General features: G+C 45.9%; 1 protein-coding gene and 1 long non-coding RNA gene across 3 annotated transcripts in view; one reads left to right on the top strand and one right to left on the bottom strand.

The window, feature by feature from the left end:
- PTPN1 (protein tyrosine phosphatase non-receptor type 1) overlaps positions 1–526 on the bottom strand; it is a 90,355-nt gene extending 89,829 nt beyond the window's left edge. Inside the window, exon 1 of one of the 2 annotated variants that reach the window (XM_028735196.2) lies at positions 201–526. In XM_028735196.2, the coding sequence (XP_028591029.2) occupies positions 201–404 (204 nt within the window). In that variant the 5' untranslated portion in view covers positions 405–526. The remainder of the gene's footprint in view (positions 1–200) is intronic. The other variant, XM_028735195.2, reaches the window with a different exon arrangement.
- Positions 527–662: 136 nt separating this feature from the next.
- Positions 663–8,807, top strand: LOC144327851 (uncharacterized). The gene is made up of 3 exons (XR_013393021.1): positions 663–930; positions 4,961–5,037; positions 8,048–8,807. It is a non-coding gene; the product is annotated as an uncharacterized LOC144327851 (long non-coding RNA).
- Positions 8,808–25,123: the final 16,316 nt, after the last annotated feature.

The raw sequence follows: 25,123 nt of genomic DNA, 5'->3' as shown, positions 1-25,123 counted from the left end.
GGAGCCGGGGCAAGGAGCCCGAGGCAAGGGGCGAGTCTCTAGGGCAGCAGAAAAAGGAGTTGGGGGTGGAGAGGTGGGGAAGGGCGGACAATGGGGCGGCGGCGGAGGAAGAGGACGGAGGAGCCCGAGCTCGCTCGGTCGCGCTCCCGGGCGCCGGCGCTGCCCGCCTGGCTTCTTCTCCGCGCCCGGCCCCGGCTCACCTGGTAGATGGCGGCCCAGCTGTCGGCCTGGTCGAGCCGGCGGAACTCCTTCTCGATCTCCATGGCGTAGGGGGCCCGGGCCCGGCCGGGCTCCTCCGCCTCTTCCTCCTCCGGCTCCTCCACGGCGTCTCCCGCTGCCCTGGGCTGCTCCAGCTCCGGCTGCTCCCCGGAGCGCCGCGGCGGCTCTTGCTGCCTGCTCTGCATGGGCAGCGCCTCCCCTTCCCTCCGCTTCTCCCCTTCCCTTCGCCAGCCCACGGGAAGCGACGCAAGCGGCCCGGCCCCCGAGCCTTCCGGGACGGCCTCCTCCTCGCCGCCTCCCCAAGAGGCGAGGCCGAGGAAGGAGGGCGCAAGGCCGGCCTCCGAGCGAGGAGGGGAGAGGGCAGGGCGGAGTCTGCCCGGGGTGGAGCAAAGAGCTCGGATGAGCTGGGCCAGCCAGGGCAAAGGGGCGGGGAGAAAGAAGCCAAGAGAGCCTCTGAGCGTGTGCAGAGCACTCTCCAATAGCTCGCTTCCTGGGATGGCCGGGGAGGGGGAAGTTGCGCAAGACGGAGGCGTCGGCTCGCCAGTGCATGTTGCGCTTGGGCTCTGCGGCGTTTCTCGTTTTGGAAAAGGTTTGGGCCCCAGTGCAGGAGATTCCCATGTTGGTCAGGGCTCCTCCTTGCAAAAGAGAGAGAGAGAGCATTGCAAAGGGATCCCCCGCCTCCGCACCGCCCGCTCCTTTTTATTGTAAGAGGTGGGCGTTTTTTGTTGCGTTTACTTTCTCATGTTTCCCTCCCGCGACCCCTTTACTGCCGGCGCTCCCGGGCAGGAGCTGGCTGCTCCTGTTCTGGTTCTGGGAAGCAGAGGATCTAGATCTTAGGGGGGGAAGACAACGTTTGTGGGTCTTGTGGCACCTTCGAGACTTCATAAACAGCGGCGTAGCCAATGTGGTGCCATCCAATATTGTGGACTACAGCTCCCATCAGCCTCATCCATAGTGCTCTGGCATTACGGGAGTTGTAGTCCCAACTATTTTTTTGTGAAGGGTTCTCCACGTTGGGTAACCGGGTAGACGAGTCACCATAAGATGAATGACATATTAAAACCTATTTCTTTTATGGTTTCTAGTGGCATGGGCATGTTAATCTGTTGCAATAACAGTTACGAAAGAGTTGTGAACCTTAAAGAATAACCAATTTAGTAAGGCATAAGCTTCCATGGGCTACATTCCACTTTGTCCCACGTTGCAGGTGCATATACATATAACTGGGGGGAAGGGTAAATAGTTGGGTCACAAGGATACAAAAGTGTAGAAAATACAAAATGTGATGATTACATTAATCTGGACCATTCACACATGAAAACATCTACAGTGGTGCCTCGCAAGACGAAATTAATCTGCTCCGCGAGTCTCTTTGTCTTGCGGTTTTTTCGTCTTGCGAAGCACGGCTCTTAGCAGCTTAGCGGCTATTAACGGCTTAGCGGCTTTAAGGAAAAGGAAACAAACTCGCAAGAACTCGCAAGACGTTTTGTCTTGTGAAGCAAGCCCATAGGGAAATTCGTCTAGTGGAACGACTCAAAAAACGGAAAACCCTTTTGTCTAGCGAGTTTTTCGTCTTGTGAGGCATTCGTCTTGCGGGGCACCACTGTACTTTGCATCCATGCTCAGGGACTGCTGTATGCAACTCATTGCTCTCTGGCCTGGTTCACAAACTTATTATAATTTGAATTTGTCATTTGCTTTTTCTTGCCCAGGCAACTCCAAGCAATTTACAACTGAGCAAATTGACAGAACTACCCACATTGATATACATTAAATCCAAGAGGGGAAAAAAGAAATACATTAGAAACATCCCACCCACTTCTAAAAGGCCACAGATAGTTCAAGGTCAAAGGCCTGGTTATGGAATAATGTTTTCTGCCTGGTGCCTAAATATATATAACAATGGCACTCTAAGAAGAGCGATCCACAAGAGGGGAGTCACTGCAGAAAATGCCTGTTCTTGTGTTGCTACCCGCCCCCCTGCCGCCTCTTGTGGAGGGGCCACACGAAAAAGGGCCTCGGATTACGACTGCAAGGTCCAGTGCTTTATTATACAGTACTATGGTTTCTTAAGGTGGTGCTGTGGGTTAAACCACAGAGCCTAGGACTTGCCGAACAGAACGTCAGTGGTTCGAATCCCCATGACGGGGTGAGCTCCCGTTGCTCAGTCCCTGCTCCTGCCAACCTAGCAGTTCAAAAGCATTTCAAGTGCAAGTAGATAAATAGGTACCGCTCCGGCAGGAAGGTAAACGGCGTTTCAATGCGCTGCTCTGGTTCACCAGAAGCGGCTTAGTCATGCTGGCCACATGACCTGGAAGCTGTATGCCGGCTCCCTCGGCCAATAAAGCGAGATGAGCGCCGCAACCCCAGAGTCAGCCACGACTGGACCTGATTGTCAGGGGTCCCTTTACCTTTACCTTTTTACTATGGTTTATTAAACCATGGCTTATGGATGAACGCAGATGAGCACCTGGACTATGGCTATGGTTTAACTATGGTTAAAGTTCTCCCATTAACCAAGATTTGGTATGCAAACCTCCTGGAACGTTAACCATAGCTTACCATTATGTGCAAACTCAAACCTCCTTCTTAATCATGATTAATGAGCCATCTCTGACCAAAAGCTACAGAGCCACGAGTGAAGAGTAGCAAAAGAATCCCAACAGCTCTCTAGGCTTGGCTGCTCTGTGGCATAAGGTTTAGGTGGTCATCTGCCAGGCACCACACCTTCAACTATGGTTTATTAACTATGGTTAACATTAACTATGTCTTAGTATTATGTGTGAACTAGGCTAATGGCTCCCTTTGCTCTCCATGGGTTGCTTTCCCACTAGTACGGCATCCATCCCACATCCTGCTACATGCAAACCATGAGTAGGTCTTGCCCCATAAGCCGTAGTAGTGATGCTGCTAAGAGCAGCTGCTCCTCTGGGGGCGGGGCTGTTAAGCTACTTGCTCCAGGTGCAAGTTTCATGACAGACAGTTGTGCAACAGGTGAAGGTGTCTGTAGCATGGAGTGTGTGTCATAAACAACCCTGCACCTGCTATTCTGCTGTCAAGCCACTCTCAAGAGCTTTACTGGAGCAACACAACCCTTTTTATATTAGATTAGAGTTTACCTTGTTTTTATTTTATAAATGTATTGCTTGCCTTTTGTGAATTTTCTCGTAAGGCGGTGAACAATTAAACAAACACGTAGTTATCTACAGTACTTTTTTTCTGGGGGGACGCATACCCCTAAACATTTCGTGCATCTAAGTTTGGCCTCATTGAGGAGCAGCGGCGTAGCGTGGGTTGTCAGCACCCGGGGCAAGGCAAGTAATTTGCGCCCCCTAACCCGTGGATTTGCGCCCCCTAACCCGTGGATTTGCGCCCCCTAACCTGTGGATTTGCGCCCCCTAACCCGTGGATTTGCCCTAACCCCAGATGTTGCTCCCGGTGCGGCCGGCCCCCCCTGCACCCCCCACGCTACGCCACTGTTGAGGAGCAATATTTCAATATGAGTAGGAAAATGAGAGTACCCCTAAACATTTTTTTTTAAGGAAAAAAAGCACTGATTATCTATAATATGTTACAGGAAAGCACACACACCCACACCAAAACTATCTTTCCTGTTCAAGATCCACTCTCTCCTGGATGCAAGATCAGTCACTGTTTCTGTGTTGCTAGGGAGTGGAAGATTGGGATCATCATTATTATTCTTTATTAAATTTGTATCTCACCCTTCATCTGAAGATCACAGGGCAGTTCACAACACAAAAATACAAAATCAAAACACAAAACACCTAATATAATAAAAACAAAAGGGAAACAAACCGATAATCCCCCCCCCAGATACATTTTAATATTAATGATACTCTTTCCCAAAGCCTTGCTTAAGCCAGCACCATAAGGTCTGTGGGGAGGGCGTCAAATGTTGGTCTCGCACAGTCCCTGAGGAGTGGCGAGGGCATTGAGTCCTGATAGGATTTTACACGGCCAGCTTGACCTATCAAGCAAGATAAAGGGTGTCACATGGGTTGCAGGGAAAAGAGGAGGGACAAAAGAGTTGGTTGACTCAGGCTATTGGTCCAGTATGTAATGCTCCTCTTAGTTGGTACAGATGTGCCAGGGCCAAGTAGAGCTGTCTCTACTCCTGCCGTGACATGAATACAGGATTATTCAGCTTATGTCTTATCCAGCGTATAGTTATAAACTTAAGTAGGGATTATGAGTATTAATTTCCTGCAAAAATGTCATTATAAATTTTTAAGGCTTAGCTGGGTTTAAAAAAACAAGATGTGCCAATTATGAAGCAGTCATTAAAAACTCACATTTGCAATTATTATGTAGACTATGGTGCGCAACACACGTTTGCAAATTGCAGAATAGAAGGACCCTACAGACCTACCAATTTTGAAACCTGTGGAATGGGGCTCTGAGTTTCATTTTTCAGCTAAGCCAAAGCATTTCACCTGTGATCAGTGTATTCCGGATTTGAAGATGAGCTACAGTGACATCATTTTCCTGCTCAGTTCTTGTAAGATCTATCTGTAAACAAGATCCACAATGTCCCTGCACTCTGGCGTTGTGAGTACAACTCTGTAATTGCCTTTGGCTAACAAGCAGCAGTTCCAGTAGACTGGTTCTCCATTTACAAATGGGGAGGTTAGTTGTCATTCCCATTCAGCTCGCCTCCTGCTATCAGATTCTACATAATTGCTCCATTATTCCACATTAACATCCCTGTTTTATTTAACAGGAAGATGGTCTTGTATTAAACAAGGCTGATACTTTCTGGCAGCTGTTGGAATGCCTTTTGGGTATTGAGAGCCGCAAGTATGTTCCTTATTTCCTTTCTTGCTGTTGATGGTAATTTAAGTTTTCAGAATGTTTTGTATCAGGAGCCAACATGATTCAGTCATTCATTCAGCAACACTATAATTTCCAAGAAAAGCTTTTGGAGCCAACGCATTACAATAAGCAAGGGCCATCTTAGTATTTCCCAAAATTCTCATAGCTGAGGTGCACTACATATGAATTAAAATGGGAAGAATCAGCATGCTGCACGCTTATATCACAGAAAATTTAGGAGCCCCCCTCACCCCATCATGTTTCTGGAAGAGTCAGTTACCCCAAACAGTCCTCTGTTCGAAGGGCTGTGCAGGATAAAAAATGGTTTCACCTTCCAGTAAAACAGGATGTTTGGGTAGTGGTGGGTTTATTTCTCACTGGATGAGAAGCCAGTGGTCTTTCAGGTGTTGCTGGTCATGCTGGCTGGGCCGATGGGAGCTGGAACCTCAGTGTGGTTTAACCATCAATCTGTCTTCCCAGGGCATTCTGGGAATTGTAGGAGAACTAGGGGTTCTCCTAGCAACTAAGCACCCTTTACAAACCACAGTTCCCAGGATTCTTTGGGGGAAGCAATGACTGTTTAAAGTGGTATGAGGCTCTGTTTTGCACCCAGGATTGGGGGGCAGACAGTGCATGTCACATGAGTGTGACGTCCGGTGTGTGGCGCATGTTGCACGTGTGTGAGATCATGTGCCTGTCACACGCCACACACATGCGATGTCATGCACCTGACACATGACATGTGCGTGACGTCACACGTGTGACGGAGCCCAGTGTGGCATGGCTTCCCCTCTCGCGCTCAGGAGGAGCCAGCCACCGAACTGCTCCATGCTCAGCCATTTCCGCCCCCTCAACATGGAGAGGGCCAGCAGGTTTTGAAGGGGCCGAAGGCACTTCTGCCCCTAGGATTTGGGTGTGCCTGATACTGCTTTAAATGTATCAGGCAGATGGAGCCCAGGGATAGGCCTCATCCAAGTGGACTAGGACTTCATGGAGACCTCCAGCACCACTGTGGATCCTGTTTCAGGAGAGCAGCCCAAGTTGGAGGAACTTCTCCATGAGGAAAGATTGCAGCATTTGGGCCTTTTCTTTAGTTTAGAAAAAAGTCAATTAAGAGGCAACATGACAGAAGTGTATAAAATTATGCATGGCATACAGAAAATTGCTAGAGAAATTTTTTTCCTTCCACTTTTATAATTCCAGAACCCATGGCTGTTACTGAAGTGTGAATTGAGTAGGCTCGTGTTTTAAATGCAAACTGAATTGGATTTTCCCACAATCCATCTCCTCCTTTGAGTTCCAGCTTTGATTTTCCTACTCTCCATTATGGGGAACTGACAACAGACCATCTCATCAGGCCTTCTGAGACTTCATATCTCATTGTAGCACATCAGTTGTATAAAATCATGGTTTTGTTTTATTATATTTAGCAAAAGAAATATTTAACATGATATATTGGTTTACTTTAATACTTTATTTTTTTAAAAAAATACCTTGCTAAGTTAACTTATTCCAAACCATTACTATAAACAGACTTGTATATATTCACGTTAGAAACTCGCTCATCGCATGAGTGCTGTAGAAAAATTCTAGTTCCTCCCTTGTCCAAATTTTCTGTTGTCCTTGCTCTTCCCGAACTAAAGAAAGATAAACAGACAAATGCCAGGAAGTGGGCAGAACTCTAAAATAAACTCTCTCTCTCTCACACACACACACATACACACACACATTTCTCTACACACAGAAAGCAAACAATGAATCTACAAACAACCATCAACGGAACTCAGCAAAAATGCAGCCATTCTACGTTCATTGGTTGGAAAGAAGTGCTCATCATCATCCTGTTTTGCCTGGTTCCACCAAATTCCTGGAAACCAATGCAAGCTTGGCTGGCAAAGCTGGGGGGGGGGGGGGAGAAGAAAATTAACACAACATTTCATTCGAAAAATCAGAAGGTAGGTGTTTATTCAGATCACCATCACTTCAATCCAAATTATTTAATAGCTGTCATCAGTCATCAACATTTGCTGGAGGACAGTATTCTGAAACAGGCCCCTGTTTGTTTTTTATAAGGGGTGTCCACTCTTTGAAGGCCTATATGGCCCTATATGTAGGGACGCGGGTGGCACTGTGGGTAAAAGCCTCAGCGCCTAGGGCTTGCCGATCGAAAGGTCGGCGGTTCGAATCCCCGCGGCGGGGTGCGCTCCCGTTGTTCGGTCCCAGCGCCTGCCAACCTAGCAGTTCGAAAGTACCTCCGGGTGCAAGTAGATAAATAGGGACCGCTTACTAGCGGGAAGGTAAACGGCGTTCCGTGTGCGGCTCTGGCTCGCCAGAGCAGCAATGTCACGCTGGCCACGTGACCCAGAAGTGTCTCCGGACAGCGCTGGCCCCCGGCCTCTTGAGTGAGATGGGCGCACAACCCTAGAGTCTGTCAAGACTGGCCCGTACGGGCAGGGGTACCTTTACCTTTACCTTTTTATGGCACAAATCTGGTAATAAACCTTAAGAAGGGAGAGGAGGGGCCTTCAACAAGTTGCCCAACAAGAGTTAGCCCCTAGAGAGGAGGCAAGTGTGAAATGGACCACAGTCATGAGACATGGTTAGGGATGGAGTAGGAGTCAGGCAGACAAGGAGTGCATTGCAGAACAAGCCAATGAAGACAAACTACGCCCCTTGGAAAATGTCTCTGATCTAAACCTCCACTGCCTGGAGGAAAAAACTGAGGCAAGGGTAAGGAAGGTTGATATAAAGTTTACAGCATGCTGTGCGTTAAAGGAAAAGTACATGAAAATGATGTACAGTGGTACCTCTGAATGCGAACAGGATCCGTTCCGGAGCCCTGTTCGCATCCTGAAAGGAACGTAAGACGCGACTGCATGTCTGCGCGTGTGCAGGTCGCATTTCGCCGCTTCCGCTCATGCACGTGATATCATTTTGAGCGTCTGCGCATGTGCGAGCAGCAAAACCTGGAAGTAACGTGTTCCGTTACTTCCAGGTTGCCGCGGAGCACAACCTGAAATCGTTCAACATGAAGCGTATTCATCCCGAGGTATGACTGTATAGATGGTGTTTAACTCCAGTAAAACTTGCAAAAATGTACAAAAAAAATTGTTGAATATGTGTTGGAAATGCAAAGATAATGAGGGTACATTTTTCCATATGTGGTGGACCTATAAATCAGCAAAAGGATATGGGGAAATGATATATAATGAATTAAAGAAAATGTTTAAAATGACACTAAGTAAAAAACCAGAGGCTTTTTTATTAGGTATAATAGGAGAAGAAATCCCCAAAGAGAAAAAGGCCCTATTCATGTATCTGACAACAACAGCGAGAGTGTTATATGCCCATGGATGGAAGGAAGAAAGAACCCCATCGAAAGAAGAATGGATAGCGAAATTGATGGACTATACCAAAATGGTGAAAATGACAGGGAAGGTCAGACACCAAGAAGACAAAAGGTTTTAAAAAGAATGAATTAATTGTGTGGAATAACTGAAGGAGCACTGCAAACACTTAAAAACATTAGCAGGCTTATAATAGCACCAGTGATATAATTAGGGTAGATTTTGAAACAAGGGAGATGAATAAATTAGATAAAGATATAAAGACACAGAAAATATAGGAGGCAATGATGGGAAACCGGGGAGGAGGGTGGGCGGAAGTCCGGGGGTTGAGAACCCCCAAAACATAAATGTTTTGTTGTGTTGATATGAATGTAAAAATGTAAGCAAAAAATAAAATATTGAAATAAATAAATAAATAGAAAAATCGGTACCTGCTGCCTTGCAGGATATCTTCAGGAGAAGAAAAGGCTACATACACAAATCCGGAGCGGAGTCCCTAAGACGATTGGATGGCATCTTGTATGCCTCCTTCCGGCAACTCCGGCAACTAAGCTGGTGTCAAATGTATTGCTCTGCTCTGCTTTGGACCACGTCAGCAAGGCTGAGAGGGGGGGGGTCTTCTTCTCTGAGCAGCCCAGGATCTGCAAACACACTGCCCCAGGCATGAGCCCCAGGGAGATCACTTCAAAGCTGCTAATGCAGCAAAAAACACACACAACAAAAATAAAAAACCATGGGAGACAGACAGTTACCGATATCTGCAGCCACAGCAGCTGCTGTGATTCTCCAGCACTTTGACTCCATCCCCGGAGGTGCACTCTGTTGTCTCTCAAGACAAATGGATGTCAGCTTGTAAATATCAGTTTCTGGGAATCACAGGTGAGCAGAATGCTGTTGCAACCATGTCCAGCTTACAGGCTTCTCATAAGCATCTGGTTGGCTACCATGAGAGAAGGAGGCTGGACGTAAGTTCTTAAAACAACAATACCGTAAATTTCCAACGTACTGTACATAAAGTATGGACAACAGCAAACCAAGACAGAATCAAATTAACAAAACCCCTTTGCGGGTCTTTGCAGCAGAAACGATAAAGCTAGCAACTGTTTCCACGATGATTTGGCTTGTATGAGCCACTAAGCAGGCCAAATGCCATTCAAATGTCCTGGTCTAGTCCTGCGAACTGAAAGGGTACGCAAATTGCTTTAGTCGGCACCCACAGTTACAGATCTGGAATTCCATCGCTCCTGCCACGTAATTTTGGTTTAGCTGATGCTTCTGTGGTTACATCGTGTTGTTCGTGTCCATGGATCATTTCAGCACCTAGTGAACATTTGGGGGTTGGAAGCAAAGCTTTGGGATCCCACAAAATGACTCTCAGTGCTTAGGCTTTTTTAAAAAAATGGATATTAAATTTGATCGTGTATAACTGCTTCCTGGCTTTCCCTAAATTATGGTAGTATTTCAACCGCTTTTCAGAACCTGGCAATTTAACTTGGCATTAAAGGGGAGAAACATTTGTAACGGATAAATGCAGCTGGATGGTGCAGGGTAAAAACAGGGCAAAACTGGAGACATTCCCTTGATGTCAGTCTTTGAAAGCCATTGAAGCAGTAGAGCATATATAATGGAATAATGATATCATTCAAAAATAAATTTATTAGAGTTCATATATACAATAGAACAGACTAGTGGCCCAGAACGTCAAGCCATGTGTTCAAGATAGGTGTCAAAGGTCAGTCTCACAATGGTTATTCAAAGGTTTCAACAGAAGACGTCTCAAAAGTCTAAAAAGTAAAGTTTTCTCAATAGTTTTTCAAAAGTTTCAACGGAAGACGTCCCAAAAGTCTCAAGGACAGTGTTTCCGGAATGATACTACTGTTTCGTAATAGACTTCATCAGCTGAAAATACAATACAAAGCACACAACCATTGACATTCGGACACAGATTTATTATTTACAGTCTTATGGGTAAATCAAAAGAAATTTGGTATTAGGCAAGATTTTGAACGGTGGTTACGTCAACAAGAAACCCGTTTCATTTTTCTGTTTAAATCTATTCAGGGGGGAGGGGCTAAATTCTGAACTTGATTTTAATTGCTTTGTTTAAATATTGCTGTACACATTATTGTTATATGTTTGTCCTGTGTAACTGCTTCTTATGGGTCTACTTTGTATTCATATGCTGTACTTGCTATACTGTCTCTTTAAGCATATTGTCATTAGAAACACTTGCGGTTTACTTGAGATATCTTATGCAATTGAGTTGCAAGTACCAGCAGCTACACTACTGGTGAACACTGATCCGTAGCATAAATCTTACTTACATATTATTGTGAAAAATATTGGGTACGTACCTTTCTTTATACACTTTGTTTTGTATATTCTGTTTTATTTTACAATGTGTATTCAGGTAGCTCAATTCTGTTATCATTCATTGGTTGTTGCTCTAACAGTGTCTATATTTCTGTGATTGGTTCTCATTGCAACACAGGGGTTTGTTTTTGGCACATTGAAGCAGTATAAACAGTATGGCTTCGTTTTGGATCATTCTTGCTTCCCACCCTCCTTTCCCGCATTGCTTCCACTGGCCTTCAAACTATTGTACACAAACACAGAGGAGGGGTGGTCCCTAAATTGCACAAAACCCACAGACAAAGCCAATTGGATGTGCAAACAATATAAGGAGTAATCAATGGCAAAGCTGTTTGCCACTTCCTAATTTTGGGAATTGATTCTAGTATTGAAGCAATCTGGGGAACAATACCCCCCCCCCCATTTGGGGAAAGCTGGTTACATTACTTTGGATTATTTACATCAGATCATTCTTTCTTTTTTTAAAGAGACGCATAAGAGGCTAGAAGGCGATTTTCAGCTGCCAACCTTGAGAACTATATAAGTTGATTTTAATGAAGCAATGAAGTGAGATACAGTCCAGAGATCTCATCAGCAACAATGCTGCAATACATTCTGCGTAGGTTCAGCGTCACAGGGAATTTTACATTTTCAGTTTATTTGGTTTTTTGGCTACAATGCGAATCTGTTTCACTAAATGTTACACTGCGAGACTGCATATTTTCTTAGGTACTGTTGCAGCAGTCCATTGTACTGCCGTATCTTTCAATTACATTGATTTCTTCTTTGTATTATTTCTTTTATCAAGCACATGTTTGAACCACTTCGTAGCCAACACAATCGAACCCGTTTGCAACAAGACAGAATGAGATAAGAAATACAAAAGATGCCATTCTAAAAAGCAATAAAACAGTTACTACAGTTGTGCAAATAGTATTCCGTAAAATGACGGGGTCACAGTTCAGGGGAAGCCTTCATAAACAAAAATGTCTCTTTTTTATGGGTCCCAGATTATTCCATCTGCCAGCTTTGCTCTTCTAGAATCTGGGCAGCTTTTGGCCTCAAGTTAGAGTTTATAATAAAAAATACACATAAGGATCTCCTCTGATTTTCGTAGGGCTCCTGTACATGGGAATAGGAAGTTTAAACCCTCCCTCGTCAACCACAATTCTGATAAAAATCACACCCACCCTCCGATTTGCAACATTGGTATTAGCTTTAAGAAAAAAGAGCCCAGTGGAACCAATAGAATACAGTGGTACCTCAGGTTACATACGCTTCAGGTTACATACTCTGCTAACCCAGAATTAGTGCTTCAGGTTAAGAACTTTGCTTCAGGATGAGAACAGAAATCGTTCTCTGGTGCACAGGGGTGGGTTGAAAGGCATGCGTAGTTTGGTCCTTAACCAGTTGACCTAGGAACAGATAATGATTTTCCCAGCCCTGGAGAAAAGATAAATATTACTGCAAAACTCAAGATTGTTCCTAGACATCACTGTATAAGTCTCTAAGCAATCACCTGTCTCTTCCCACTCCCTGCTTTTTTGTGTTTTTTTCTATGTAGTGTTCATTACTTCATTTAAAAAATGCTGGTATTAGGGGTTTAAAAATATGTGTCACTCTTGGAAGTAACGCATGTGGTCTACACAACAAGGAAGGGTGACTGTTCCCTCTGCCCTCCCTAAATGGTACCTCTGATTTTTATTTCTTTTCTGGAAATGGATTGTGCAGCATGTATCCTTGTCTAAATGTAGCTGATAGTTTGGTATTTATGGGGTGCTGCAGAGCTGTGATACAATACCTTGCCAGTAGGTGTCACTGCAGTCCATGTAACCGCTGTATTATTCAGTTCACTTAAAGGCTTTTGCTCTCCTCCTCCGTTTTAATTCTAGGTAACCTGAGATAATGTCACATTGGACGGGGATATTCCCTGGTACAACTTGTACTGTCAATAGGATGCTGGAAATAGTTGAAGAAAAATTAGAGGATGAGCAGGGATGGTGTGTGTGTGTGTGTGTGTGTGGTGTGTCTTTTCTCAACACCTGATTGTGCAGATAAAAAATATTTCATTCTAACATAAGCGTCACCCCAACATTCTTAGCTATGGAATATGGATTAAAGGTCTACCTGTTATGTACGGACATGCTCCAGCTTGCTTTGGGGAAGCAGAGATTTACACCCAGTGTGACTTTTGCATCCCACCTGTGCATCCCATTAGGGACGCGGGTGGCGCTGTGGGTTAAACCACAGAGGGCTTGCTGATCAAAAGGTCAGTGGTTCGAATCCCCATTACGGGATGAGCTCCTGTTGCTTGGTCCCTGCTCCTGCCAACCTAACAGTTCGAAAGCACATCAAAGTGCAAGTAGATAAATAGGTACCGCTCCAGCGGGAAGGTAAACAGCGTTTCCGTGTGCTGCTCTGGTTCACCAGAAGCGGCTTAGTCATGCTGGCCACATGACCCAGAAGCTATATGCCGGCTCCCTTGGCCAATAAAGTGAGATGAGCGCCGCAACCCCAGAGTTGTCCGCGACTGGATACAATTGTCAGGGGTCCCTTTACCTTTATGCATCCATTGGTCCAGATGTTGGTTCCATTCCACCAACGGACTATGAAATCTTATCGATGGAGGTGCTTTGTGCTTCCCTTTCTTTGACTTCCATCTCTTTCCATTTTGTTGTGATGGAGTCCTTCTGCCTCTATAGGTTGACTTGGGCCCTGAGATCAGCAGGGAGGGCCCTGCTCGTCCTGCCGACAGCCTGAGACCCAAGTTTGGGAAACCCTGCTTTATTGTACACTTCCTGCAACATATAATAGACCAGGCATCCCCGACCTGTGGCCCTCCAGATTTTTTGGCCTACAACTCCCATGATCCCTAGCTAACAGGACCAGTGGTCAGGGATGATGGGAATTGTAGTCCAAAACATCTGGAGGGCTGAAGGTTGGGGATGCCTGTAATAGAGGGAAGAGCAGCATTGGTGAGATGGTCTGAAGACTGCGGCAATTGTTACTAGTCACTTTTGTGTTGTTGTTGTTTTACCGTAGTGACTGAGGTCACTGTGAAAGAAGAAGTCAACCCAAATTCTGCCCAGGGCCTTGAAAGCCAAACAATGAATTTCAGAGGAAGGGCATGGAGGATTGTGGGTGGTAGGAGTACATGCTACTAGCGAGAGGTTGGGTATGAGCTGGTAGGAGGACTATGTCCTTTTGCTCCACCTAGGCTTGCAAGCAGCAACAGAGCCATTGGCTGATGATGAAACGTGTGGTGTGGTGACATTAGAAGTGAGGGAACTTCAGGCCAAATGGCAAAAATGCTTCGGGGTCCAGGGAGGTGAGCCCTCCAGCGGCTGATATCATCAGTTTCATATGTCAGAAAGAGAGTTGCAAATCAGATGTTGCCTCATTGGCTCCACATTAGCCTATCCATCAGTGCAACCTGTGGAGAGGGCAGGGTCTGTATATCTGGGCATGAATGCAAGGAGTTGCATCACCTTTTCACCCAGTCAACACACACACACACACACTCTATTTGGTGGTGGAGAGGAAGTGGGTAGGGTGGATTTTGTCAACTGCTTCATCTTGAAGAGAGACAGGGTGGTGTACTTGGTTAGCGTGATGAGCTATGGCCAGGGGAGAGCAGAGTTCGAATCCTCACTCTGCCATGGCACTCACTGGGTGAACTGGGGCCAATCACCATCTCTTAGCCCAACCTACCTTGCAAGCTTGGTTGTGAAGGCTAAATGGGGTTGGAGAGGGCCATATACATAGCCCCGAGTTCTTTGGATGAAAGGCTGGAAAATAATGTAATAAACAATTAATTTTACGAATTGTTTTCCTGGCTGCTCCCATTTTTCACCTGCTGCATCCTGTGTACCTTGCTCAGGGCAACCTCAGCTTAGCTCCAAACACTTGATGGTGTGGGTGGGGATGGGGGAGAAAATCCATTTATCTTGCATTTACAGGTGATCCTGTTTAATTCACACTTTCCAAAACAAGTGAACAAACAAACCATAGTTACAGCATGGTGCTGATAATGTCAAGGCTGCATATTCCTGCATTGAAAGGGTTGGATTAGATGATTCTCAGGGTCCTTTCCAACTCTACAATTCTACAAGTCAATGATTCTAAACCGAAATCCAGACAACCTTTGAAATTCGCACTTATCTGAATTGTGCAATGTGGTTCTTCAGCTGAGTAATATGTACAAAAACACACATATATGCATAGAAAGCATGCATAGAGATGCGTCCAATGGTGAAAATAACACACAAACATCCAGTATGTAGATTGGGCATTAAAAATTGCATTAAAAATATGTTTATAAGGAGAAATTTGCACTAACTTTGCCAGTGAATTATCGTGTGTGTGTGTGTGTGTGTGTGTGTGTGTGTGTGTGTACACTGATATGGAAATGTGTAGTCTGGAAAAGTTTGGAAACTGCAAAAAAATAAAATGGATGGATATGCCCATCCTAAGCCCTCGCTGGGATCTGCAGCAGAAACCACATCACCCTCTCACTCATAATGATCAAGATCCTGGGCTCTTTTGTTGTTATGTCACCAAAGGTGATTGGACAGGTTGAGGCAGGACGTCATTTTCCAGTTAATAACAGCGCTTACCTCTTGGTTGTGGTGCCCACACACACCCATTTAAAAAACAGTTTCAGACATGTTTTTCCCCAGAGATGGTTGTTGTGGCATGCTGTATGGTGTTTGACGTGCCTAATCGATGAGCTCTCCGCAATTTGAAAGCCTGCAGTCTCTGTGTCCTAACACGCACAGAAGTCCGTCTAACGAAAGATATGGCCTTATCTGCTTGCGTCCCTTAACTCCCTCACAAGGCCAGACTTGGACGCACGATCTGTGCAAAGTTCAGACCGTGTCATCTGTGATATCACACAAACAGGAGACTGAGGTTTCCAAGGGGTTTTTACCTCACAAAGCGTTCTCGTTTCACACCACAGGCTTCTTTGCCATTGAATTCAGCACCTCTCTCCATCTTGGGTGGAGAGGCTATTGGCCACCTAGGGATTCATTTATCTTTCAGGGACGGCAGTGCCGTTTATCTCCTTTACTTAGAGCATTTGTGTCAGCCTGGACAGCTCAATCGCTTAGAGCACGGTGCTGATAACACTAAGGCTGCAGGTTCAATCCTCGTGTGGGACAGCTGCTTATTCACTTGGACTTATAATTATTATTATTATTAATAATAATAAAAATAATAAATTTTATTTATTCCCCGCCCTCCCCGGCAAGAGCCGGGCTCAGGGTGGCTAACACCAATATAATAAAATCACAGTAAAAACATAATAGGGGGAAAAGAGAGGGAGGAAAAAAAAACACCAATTTAAAATACAGGTTAAAATGCAATTTAAAATGCAGCCTCATTTTAAAATAGCTGATAAATCAAGACCATAAGGGGAGGGAAACATAAGGGTCAGACCGAGCCCAAACCAAAGGCCAGGCAGAACAGTTCTGTCTTGCAGACTCTGCGGAAAGATGTCAAGTCCCGCAGGGCCCTAGTCTCTTGTGACAGAGCGTTCCACCATGTCGGGGCCAGTGCTGAAAAGGCCCTGGCCCTAATTGAAACCAATCTAACCTCCTTGAGGCTCGGGACCTCCAAAGTGTTGTTATTTGTGGACCTTAAGGTCCTCTGCGGGGCTTACTAGGAGAGGCGGTTCCGTAGGTACATGGGCCCTAGGCAGCATAAGGCTTTAAAGGTCAAAACCAGCACCTTAAACCTGACCCTGTACTCCACCGGGAGCCAGTGCAGTTGGTAAAGCACTGGATGAAGGTGATGCCATGGCAATGACCCCTTAAGGAGCCTCACCACGGCATTCTGCACCCGCTGGAGTTTCTGGGTCAGCTTCAAGGCCAGCCCTGCATATGGATGATCCTCAGGGTCCATTCCGACTGCAACAATTCTATGATTCTCTGCTCCTCAGCCAAAAAGGCTCCCAGAGCAGCGTACATGCAATCAAAACACGACCATCCCTACCTGCAGACTTACAATCGAAAACAACAACAAAAGATACACACAGGAAAAGGGAAGAGGAAAGCAGGCAAGTGTATTATGGGTGTGCAGGAGACCCATCCCTAATACAGATATTTAACTTCTAGAGACTCTGGAGTGGCAGCCAAAATCTGAAGGTTTGAAAAACTCTCTTTGAAATATTTCTTTTAAGGTATCCCCCAAAATGGATCCCCGACACTTAAAAAACAAACAAACTAGGACTTGTGTAATGAAATCAGAGCTGGCTGTAGTATAAAGGTATTATAGGAGTGTGGGTCTGTGTGCATGCCATACATTTGAGACTTCTTTCCCCTGCTCTTGCTCTTCCCAAGAACCATGGGAACTGAGCTGCCATTCTCAGTACCCTGAACAAGTTCCCAGTTCCCAGAATTCTTTTAACATGTACTTTAAATGGACGGCATCTGTGCAGGTGGGGATAAATTACAAGATCAGAAAGAGGGAAAGGAGGAAAGAGAGCATGGAAGGGGTAAGAAAGAAAGAAAGAAAGAGCAGAAGAAAGTTTAGTCATATTGATCTGCTTGGATTGCTGAAAATGTCATGTGATCCAAACAAAATCCCTGACAAAATTCTGACATGGTTAATTCCTATGGGAGTGCTGTGCCAGACACGAGCAGGGGTACAGGATGGTTAAAATTATTTTTATTTATTTATTAAATTTTTATACCTACCTTCATCCTAGGATCACAGGGCAGTTGACAATATGAAAACACAAAAATGCATAACATAGTAAAAAAACAAAACCAATAATCCTCTGTACCTAGTTAGCGTGTGGGCCCTTATTTACACAAGTAGCCTTTGCTCAGGTGAGATAACAGTTTGTCCAAATGGCATTATGAATGTATTTCAGTCTCTGCTCCTTTAATTCTGAACGTGAGAGTATGTTCAGCGCACCTGGCCAAGGTAGAAAACCCCACCCTGACATTTCCTAGGTATGCTTCATGCATTTCCCTTTACAGGACAATTACTGCCACCTTGTGGCTCTTCCTAGACTGTTTCCAATAACATACGCAACTTTCACTCATGAATGAGATTACGACAGAGTACGTGCTTTAGACATCACGGTAGTGATGGGCATCTAAAGGCATTAATCTGTAACCTGGGCTGTGGCATGCAATCTCATCGCTCCAGGTACCTATGGAGCAATTTTTCCTTTCTCTCTGGAAGTTCTTCAGTTCACATGATCTGGTGGCTATGTGTTAACCTGTTTGTGTTCATAAATACGTTCTTAGTGATACACACTTGTGACCTGTTAGTCAATGTGATATAGTTGTATTGTCCCCAGTGGAATCACACAAGTTTACTGAGGTGTTGGTTGGCACCCATCTGTCGCAGGAGACAATGGAAAAGTGTGCCTTTGAGAGCGAAGTCAAACTGTTGGAGAGTTACAGCGCCTGCTGTGGCTGTAGAGACTGGATACGGAAGAGACATGTTGCGTTGCAGCTGGGGCAGTTGGAGGCAGCACCGGATTTATGTATATATCTAAACAAGATATATGTATATATCTAAACAAGAGGAATTAAAGAACCTTTTAATGAGGGTGAAAGAGGAGAGTGCAAAATATGGTCTGAAGCTCAACATCAAAAAAATGAAGATCATGGCCACTGGTCCCATCACCTCCTGGCAAATAGAAGGGGAAGAAATGGAGGCAGTGAGAGATTTTACTTTTTTGGGCTCTATGATCACTGCAGATGGTGACAGCAGCCACGAAATTAAAAGACGCCTGCTCCTTGGGAGAAAGGTGATGGCAAACCTAGACAGCATTTTAAAAAGCAGAGACATCACCTTGCCAACAAAGGTCCGTATAGTTAAAGTCATGGTTTTCCCAGTAGTGATGTATGGAAGTGAGAGCTGGACCATCAAGAAGGCTGATCACCGAAGAATTTATGCTTTTGAATTATGGTGCTGGAGAAGACTCTTGAGAGTCCCATGGACTGCAAGAAGATCAAACCTATCCATTCTGAAGGAAATCAGCCCTGAGTGCTCACTGGAAGGACAGATCGTGAAGCTGAGGCTCCAGTACTTTGGCCACCTCATGAGAAGAGAAGACTCCCTGGAGAAGACACTGATGCTGGGAAAGATGGAGGGCACAAGGAGAAGGGGGTGACAGAGGACGAGATGGTTGGACAGTGTTTTCGAGGTTACCAGCATGAGTTTGACCAAACTGCGGGAGGCAGTGGAAGACAGGAGTGCCTGGCATGCTCTGGTCCATGGGGTCACAAAGAGTCGGACATGACTAAACGACTAAACAACAACAACTAAACAAGCTATAGCTTAGGGCCCCACTCTCTTGGCCTCCCCCCAAAAAAATTAAAGGAAAAAAACTGGATGTACATTTCCAAAATATAAGATAAAAAACAAAGAAGAAGAAGAAGAAGAGTTTGGATTTGATATCCCGCTTTATCACTACCTGAAGGAGTCTCAAAACAGCTAACATTCTCCTTTCCCTTCCTCCCCCACAACAAACACTCTGTGAGGTGAGTGGGGCTGAGAGACTTCAGAGAAGTGTGACTGGCCCAAGGTCACCCAGCAGCTGCATGTGGAGGAGCGGAGACACGAACCCGGTTCCCCAGATTATGAGTCCACCGCTCTTAACCACTACACCACACTGGCTCTAAAATAAAACCTACATACAACAACAGTGTTTTGTGTTGCCTAGGCTCCCATGATGTAAGTAATGGGCCCTGCTTGCTAGCCTGCTCCCTAAAATATCACTGGTTTGCTCATTGCCGTATATAGGGGGGCCTACATTCTGCATGGTTGCATGGCAATATGTAGCATGCAGCTGCAGACTGACTGCAGTGCAGCACACTTGAATGTACGTCAAGCTGTTGTACCTGTTATCTAATATTAAAGAGTGCTTGTAGACTGATGATCAGGCAGTATAGACTAAGAGTATGAGCAGGGCCGTCTTAAGCATATGCAGCACTGCCCGGCGCCCCCCCCCCCAGGTTGCCCAGAGTTGTCGGCCTTTTTTTTAGGGAACTGACACCACGCTCATCTCTGCTCAGGAAAATAAAACAGGAGCTCAGTGCAACAAACCAGCCTGAGGCGTAGGCATTGGTGACTGAGTGAAGCCAGGTGCCTCGTGGTGTAAGCCTCTCTACGGCCCTACGCCAATCCCAGGCACACAGGAGGGTGGAGCTGGCTGGCCGCCTCAGCGCCTCGCTGGCTCACTTGCTCCCGAACTTGTGGGGCAGAGCCGCCCGTAGCAGAAGAGCCTGCTGTGGCGCTCCGACTGATGTGCGGGCTTCCCCGGACTCCAACTCTCAGGCCTCAGACTTTCGGCCTGCCGCCCCTGAGAGCCTGGCGCCCAGGTGCCCCACACCCCTGGTGCCTATGGTTAAGATGGCCCTGCATATGAGCATACAGTGGTACCTCGGGTGAAGTACTTAATGCGTGGCAGAGGTCCGTTCCTAACCTCAAACTGTTCTTAACCTGAAGCACCACTTTAGCTAATGGGGCCTCCTGCTGCCGCCATGCCGCCGGAGCACGATTTCTGTTCTCATCCTGAAGCAAAGTTCTTAACCCGAGGTACTCTTTCTGGGTTAGCAGAGTCTGTAGCCTGAAGCGTCTGTAACCTGAAGCGTATGTAACCCCCGGTACCACTGTATATTCAATACACAAAACAGTGACAATTTGTTGTTGACAAAGGACAGCTGGACATATAAAGGGCCCCATTACCTTCAGTAGCTTAGGGCCTCATCAAACCTAAATCCGGCCCTTGTTGGAGGTGTGTGGTATTGCTGGTGAAGATGCACCATGGCCTTTCTTCTCTCTGCGTTCCTCTCAGCAGTCATTCCTCCTCTGGTCACGGCTATGGATGCACAACCTGTCTGTCTGTCTCCAGGCAGTCTGCAATGGATTATCTGCAATTGTCTCCAGGTTGCCTGCAATGGATTCCCACAGAACGAGGTTAACACCACCAGCCTTCATGCATCATTTGCAGACATCTTTGTAATGCTGAGTTGGTTGGCCAATGGGCCTGGTGCCTGAAGCCAGCTCTCAGTAGAGCATGTTCTTGGGGATCCTGCCACCTTCCATTCCATGGAATTGACCAAGCCAGCGTGGGGAAAACTCTTGGTTACAGATTATGCTTGGGATGGGTGAGTAACACTTGGCATTCACCTTACGAATGTAACTGCTACTGGATAGCAACACATTACAAAAGCGAAATGGCTATGAATTCTGCTGAGTGCTGAACTGCCGCCGAACATAATAACTCATAACGACGACAACAGTGAGTCTGTTCTATCGTTTTTCTCATTTGCAGCATCTGCGGCAAACACTCGGAATGCAATGCAGAGTATTAATTGCTGCTTCTGTTGCTGTTATGGCTGCCATTATATTTCAAGGCAGGTTGGTTATTGATGACCGGGGAAAGAGAACGGGTGGTAGGTTCTGTAATGGACACCACCTGCCCTGTAGGAAGGAAGAAGGGAGGATGGGGTGGTAGTGGGGGAAAAGACAGTATCAGGGCCTGTTCACACAATGCCTCCAGAGCTGTTTCCAGAAAGTAGATATGGAAGGCAATTGTTTGGCACTGTCCTGCAGTGCTCTACAAGATTCCATCTCATTTCCTATGCTCTTTAACATCTATATGAAACTGCTGGAAGCTGTCATCAGGCAACATGAAGTGGACGACACCCAGCTCTATCTCTCTGTTCCATCTGAATTGGAAGAGGTGGTGGAGATATTATAGTAAATCAGTTTCTTGGAGGCGGTGATAGCCTGGAATCCTGAAAAGATAAGAGATGTTAACATGTCCTGTGTTCTCAAGTATAGGAGATGGGGAGATGGCCTATTCTGGCCTGAGCTGGCCCACAGCCCATGGATGCAAGGCTCAAGTGCTCTTGGTGGCTAGGAATGCCCTTTTCCAGCTCTGGCTGGTTTGCTGGCTATGACCCCTTTTGGCCAGAAATGACTTGGCCATAGTATTCCATGCTCTGCTAACTTCCTGACTGGATTATTGCAATGCGCTCTACACAGGGGCACCCTTGAAGGAGACCTGGAAACTTCCATTGGTCCAAAAGGCAGCACCCAGTTTACTGGCTTGGGTTCCATTTAGATCTCATATTATCCCTGTTTTAAAACAGATGCATCGGTTGCTAGTTTGTTCCCAGTTTGAAGTTCACAAACATAACAGCAGAGGTGGCAACTGCTGTCTTTTTGACTTCAAGGCCACATATTTGCAGGAGTTGTTGTCGTCGCTGTCAGCTGCTCAGTAGTTCTCGTGGTTGGTATTCATGTTAGAGATTTAGGCCCCAAATGTCTGAAAGATACAGGCCCTCTTGGGAGTTAAGATAAGCAGAGGGAGCCTTCCTGGTAGTTCTGCTGCCCACAGAAAGTTGGGGGGGGGGCGGGGGCGGCCCAATAGACTAGAGGGAATTCTCTGTGACATCCACTAAGTTGTGGAATCCCAACCCCCATAGATGTGTGTCTAGCATCTTTATTATACATTTTTCAGTGAATGTTGAAGATGCACCTCTCTTTACCCAGGCCTTTGACACCTGAGATGCAGATTTTAAAGACCAATTGCAATTGTAAGTTGCTTTTCATTGTTTTTAACATTGTATTTTAAGTTGTTGTAACCTGCCCTGGCTGTGTGTGTGTAATGAATGAAAGCACTATTACTAATAATAATACCACATCTGGATGCAGATGTAGTCTGGTCCCCTCACCACCCATTCACTGTATGAACCTGCAATACAACATGAGTGAAAGTAATCCATTAACCTTGATTGGGTAAGCTCAAATCAGCACTGACCTAGTGATTTAAATCTATATGCTGCTCAACCCTCTAAAACAAAGGATCAAAAACAATTCTTGGAAATCTGGGTGAGGTTGAAAGATGCAAATGAAGATAAAGCCAAATCAAACTTCACATCAGGCATGTATGCAGATTTTAGTATCTAGGACTGAAAAATAGAGAGTTGACACTGAAAAGGGCACTTCATACTTTTTTGCAAGACATGTTTTCTTTACTGGTGGCTGTTCTCAGCTCCACAGTTCTCTCCCTCTTGAACTTCCTTAAAGCCTGAAGATCTTCCCACAGCGAGGCAGATTTCTCTATCTATGTAAGCATTTTAAGACAGCTGGCAACAAGAAGGGTGTGACTGGAGAAAGGTTGTTTGCAGTACATACAACTCCCCATTTGTGCAGGGGTTGCATTCTGGGTCATCACCCGTGTCAGTGGAGTGTGCATAAGCCCACACCACCCCATTCTGCCCCCTTCTAGGGCCAAAAATGGCGCACACCTGGGCAGTTGTGCCCCAATTGAATGTGTGCAAAATGGTTCCCACCTGGGAGAGAGTAGTCCCTCTGGTGGGGGACACATTGGGCTCCTTCTGGGATAGCTTGTCCACCTTTGGTCCCATCCTGCACTCAGCTCTCACTTGTGGCTCCTAGATGTCAGCATGTGACCAGCGGCCACACCCTGGGAATGGCTTTGACTGGCCAACTAAACCAGTAGGGTAGCTGATGAGTCTCAAAGCCTTGGTGAGTTAGGGACATTTCCCTACATTTGAAGACAGGCTTTGACAGATTGAGCAGACAAGACCAATAATGGGTCCAACAGTCAATAAGGAGGTCTCTGCATGTGCTGTGGATGGAAGTGAAGGGCTGATGGGGCACATCAACCTAGGATGGTAGCCCCTCTAGGAGAAGATCCTAAACCTCCACTGCCTTGTGGGACATCTTCAGGAGAAGAAAAGTCCAAGGAGGAAACCCTACACAAATCCAGAGTGGAGTCCCTAAGATAGCTGGATGGTGTTTCATAAGCCTCCTTCCAGCAATTCCTGCAGTCAAGCTGGTGCCAAATGTATTGCTCTGCTTTCCTTTGGATCACCTCAGCGAGTGTGAAAGGGAGGTCTTGTTGTCTGGGCCGCCCAGGACCTCCACACACACTGCTGAGGCTTGCACCACACAAAGGTCACTTCAGTGCTGTTAGCACAGCGGTTTGAGTTCACGCCTGGAGGCACACATTGTCTCCCGAGACAGACGAACAACAACAACAACAACAACAACATGGTTTTTCTAATGGCTATTTTAATGTACAATACTCCTGTTTCATAAAGGATGTCACCTGCCCTAACCCTAATCCCAAGTAGTTTGGGACGGTGCTGGTTGACTGGGGAGATAGACAATGCTTTTATGCGTGTGTGTGTGTGCCCCCAGATCTCTGGTGCTTCCTGATTTTAGGTAGCTGCTGCAGACTGCCCAAAAGGACATGTTTGATGGAGACCAGTTCACTATGTAGAAGGTTGTAAGAAGACAGCCCTCTGTTTGAAGGAGTTTTCTGTTTGAAGGGCAGTCTGGACCAAGTCCTGTTTAAAGGTGATGGTCAGGATTCAACCATATGGGAGACAGTGGATCTACTGGTGCAATTGTACAAGCTCAACCTTCCTGCTGCTTTGCCCCAGCCTTCTCCATGTAAAATAACAATAACACTGGAGTCTGGAAGTGACTCCATGACTCTGCCCCACCACGCTCACTGCTGGGACTGGGCATGCTCAGAGCATGGACTGCTAACTAACTGTTGGAGGGAGATGGTGGAAAACTGGAGCTGGGGCTGAAATGGAATGACTGGACTCCTGCACTGCAGCATTCTGTTGCAGGGCCTCCCTTTTCTCATTCACCTCCTGTACTAGATTTCCAAGTGAATTTTTATACAAGAAGCGTTTAATATTTAACTCCAAGAAGGAGCATTTACTACGCTACTCAAAGCAAGCAACCCTCTTGGCATATTTGCTTTCGACGTTTTGTATTTATTTATCGAAAAGAGCTTTCTTTTAACAGCTTGGTAAACATAATGAGTACCGGAGGGGAGGGGAGGAAAGAGGACCAGCAAAAGCTATTTAAGTCAGCGCTGCTATTCTTTTGTCTGTTCGTCCTGCCGTTCCAGCTATACTACTTAATCAAAAGCATAATGGTTTCTGAGCATGTATGAATTTCCTAAGTGTTAATAACAATAATAGTAATAATTTATTATTTGTACCCTGCCCATCTGGTAAGGGGGCAAAAAAAAAAGAAGAAGCAAAAATTGGGGGGGGGGGGAATTATGGTACATACTATATTTGCATCATTTTCGGTTTGCCCCCTCTCGATTAATGTCTACTGTATGTTTCAACTTGCTGCTATGTCGGCCTGCCCTGCCCCCTCCACCACTTCGTAGTAAACTCTTGTCCCATAGCCAGTACATTAAGTTCTTGGTTAGATCCATGACGTCAAATGGTATCTGGCTCCCAGCCATGGAATGATGCTGGGAAGGAATGCATGAATGAACTGGGTTCTCAGTTCACATGGTTCTCTCTCTCTCTCTCTCTCTCTCTCTCTCTCTCTCTCTC

The sequence above is a fragment of the Podarcis muralis genome, chromosome 5 (genome assembly GCF_964188315.1).
Source record: "Podarcis muralis chromosome 5, rPodMur119.hap1.1, whole genome shotgun sequence".
Lineage (NCBI taxonomy): Eukaryota > Metazoa > Chordata > Lepidosauria > Squamata > Lacertidae > Podarcis > Podarcis muralis.
Note: the sequence above shows the minus strand (reverse complement) of the source record. Positions and strands in the feature narration are given on the sequence as shown.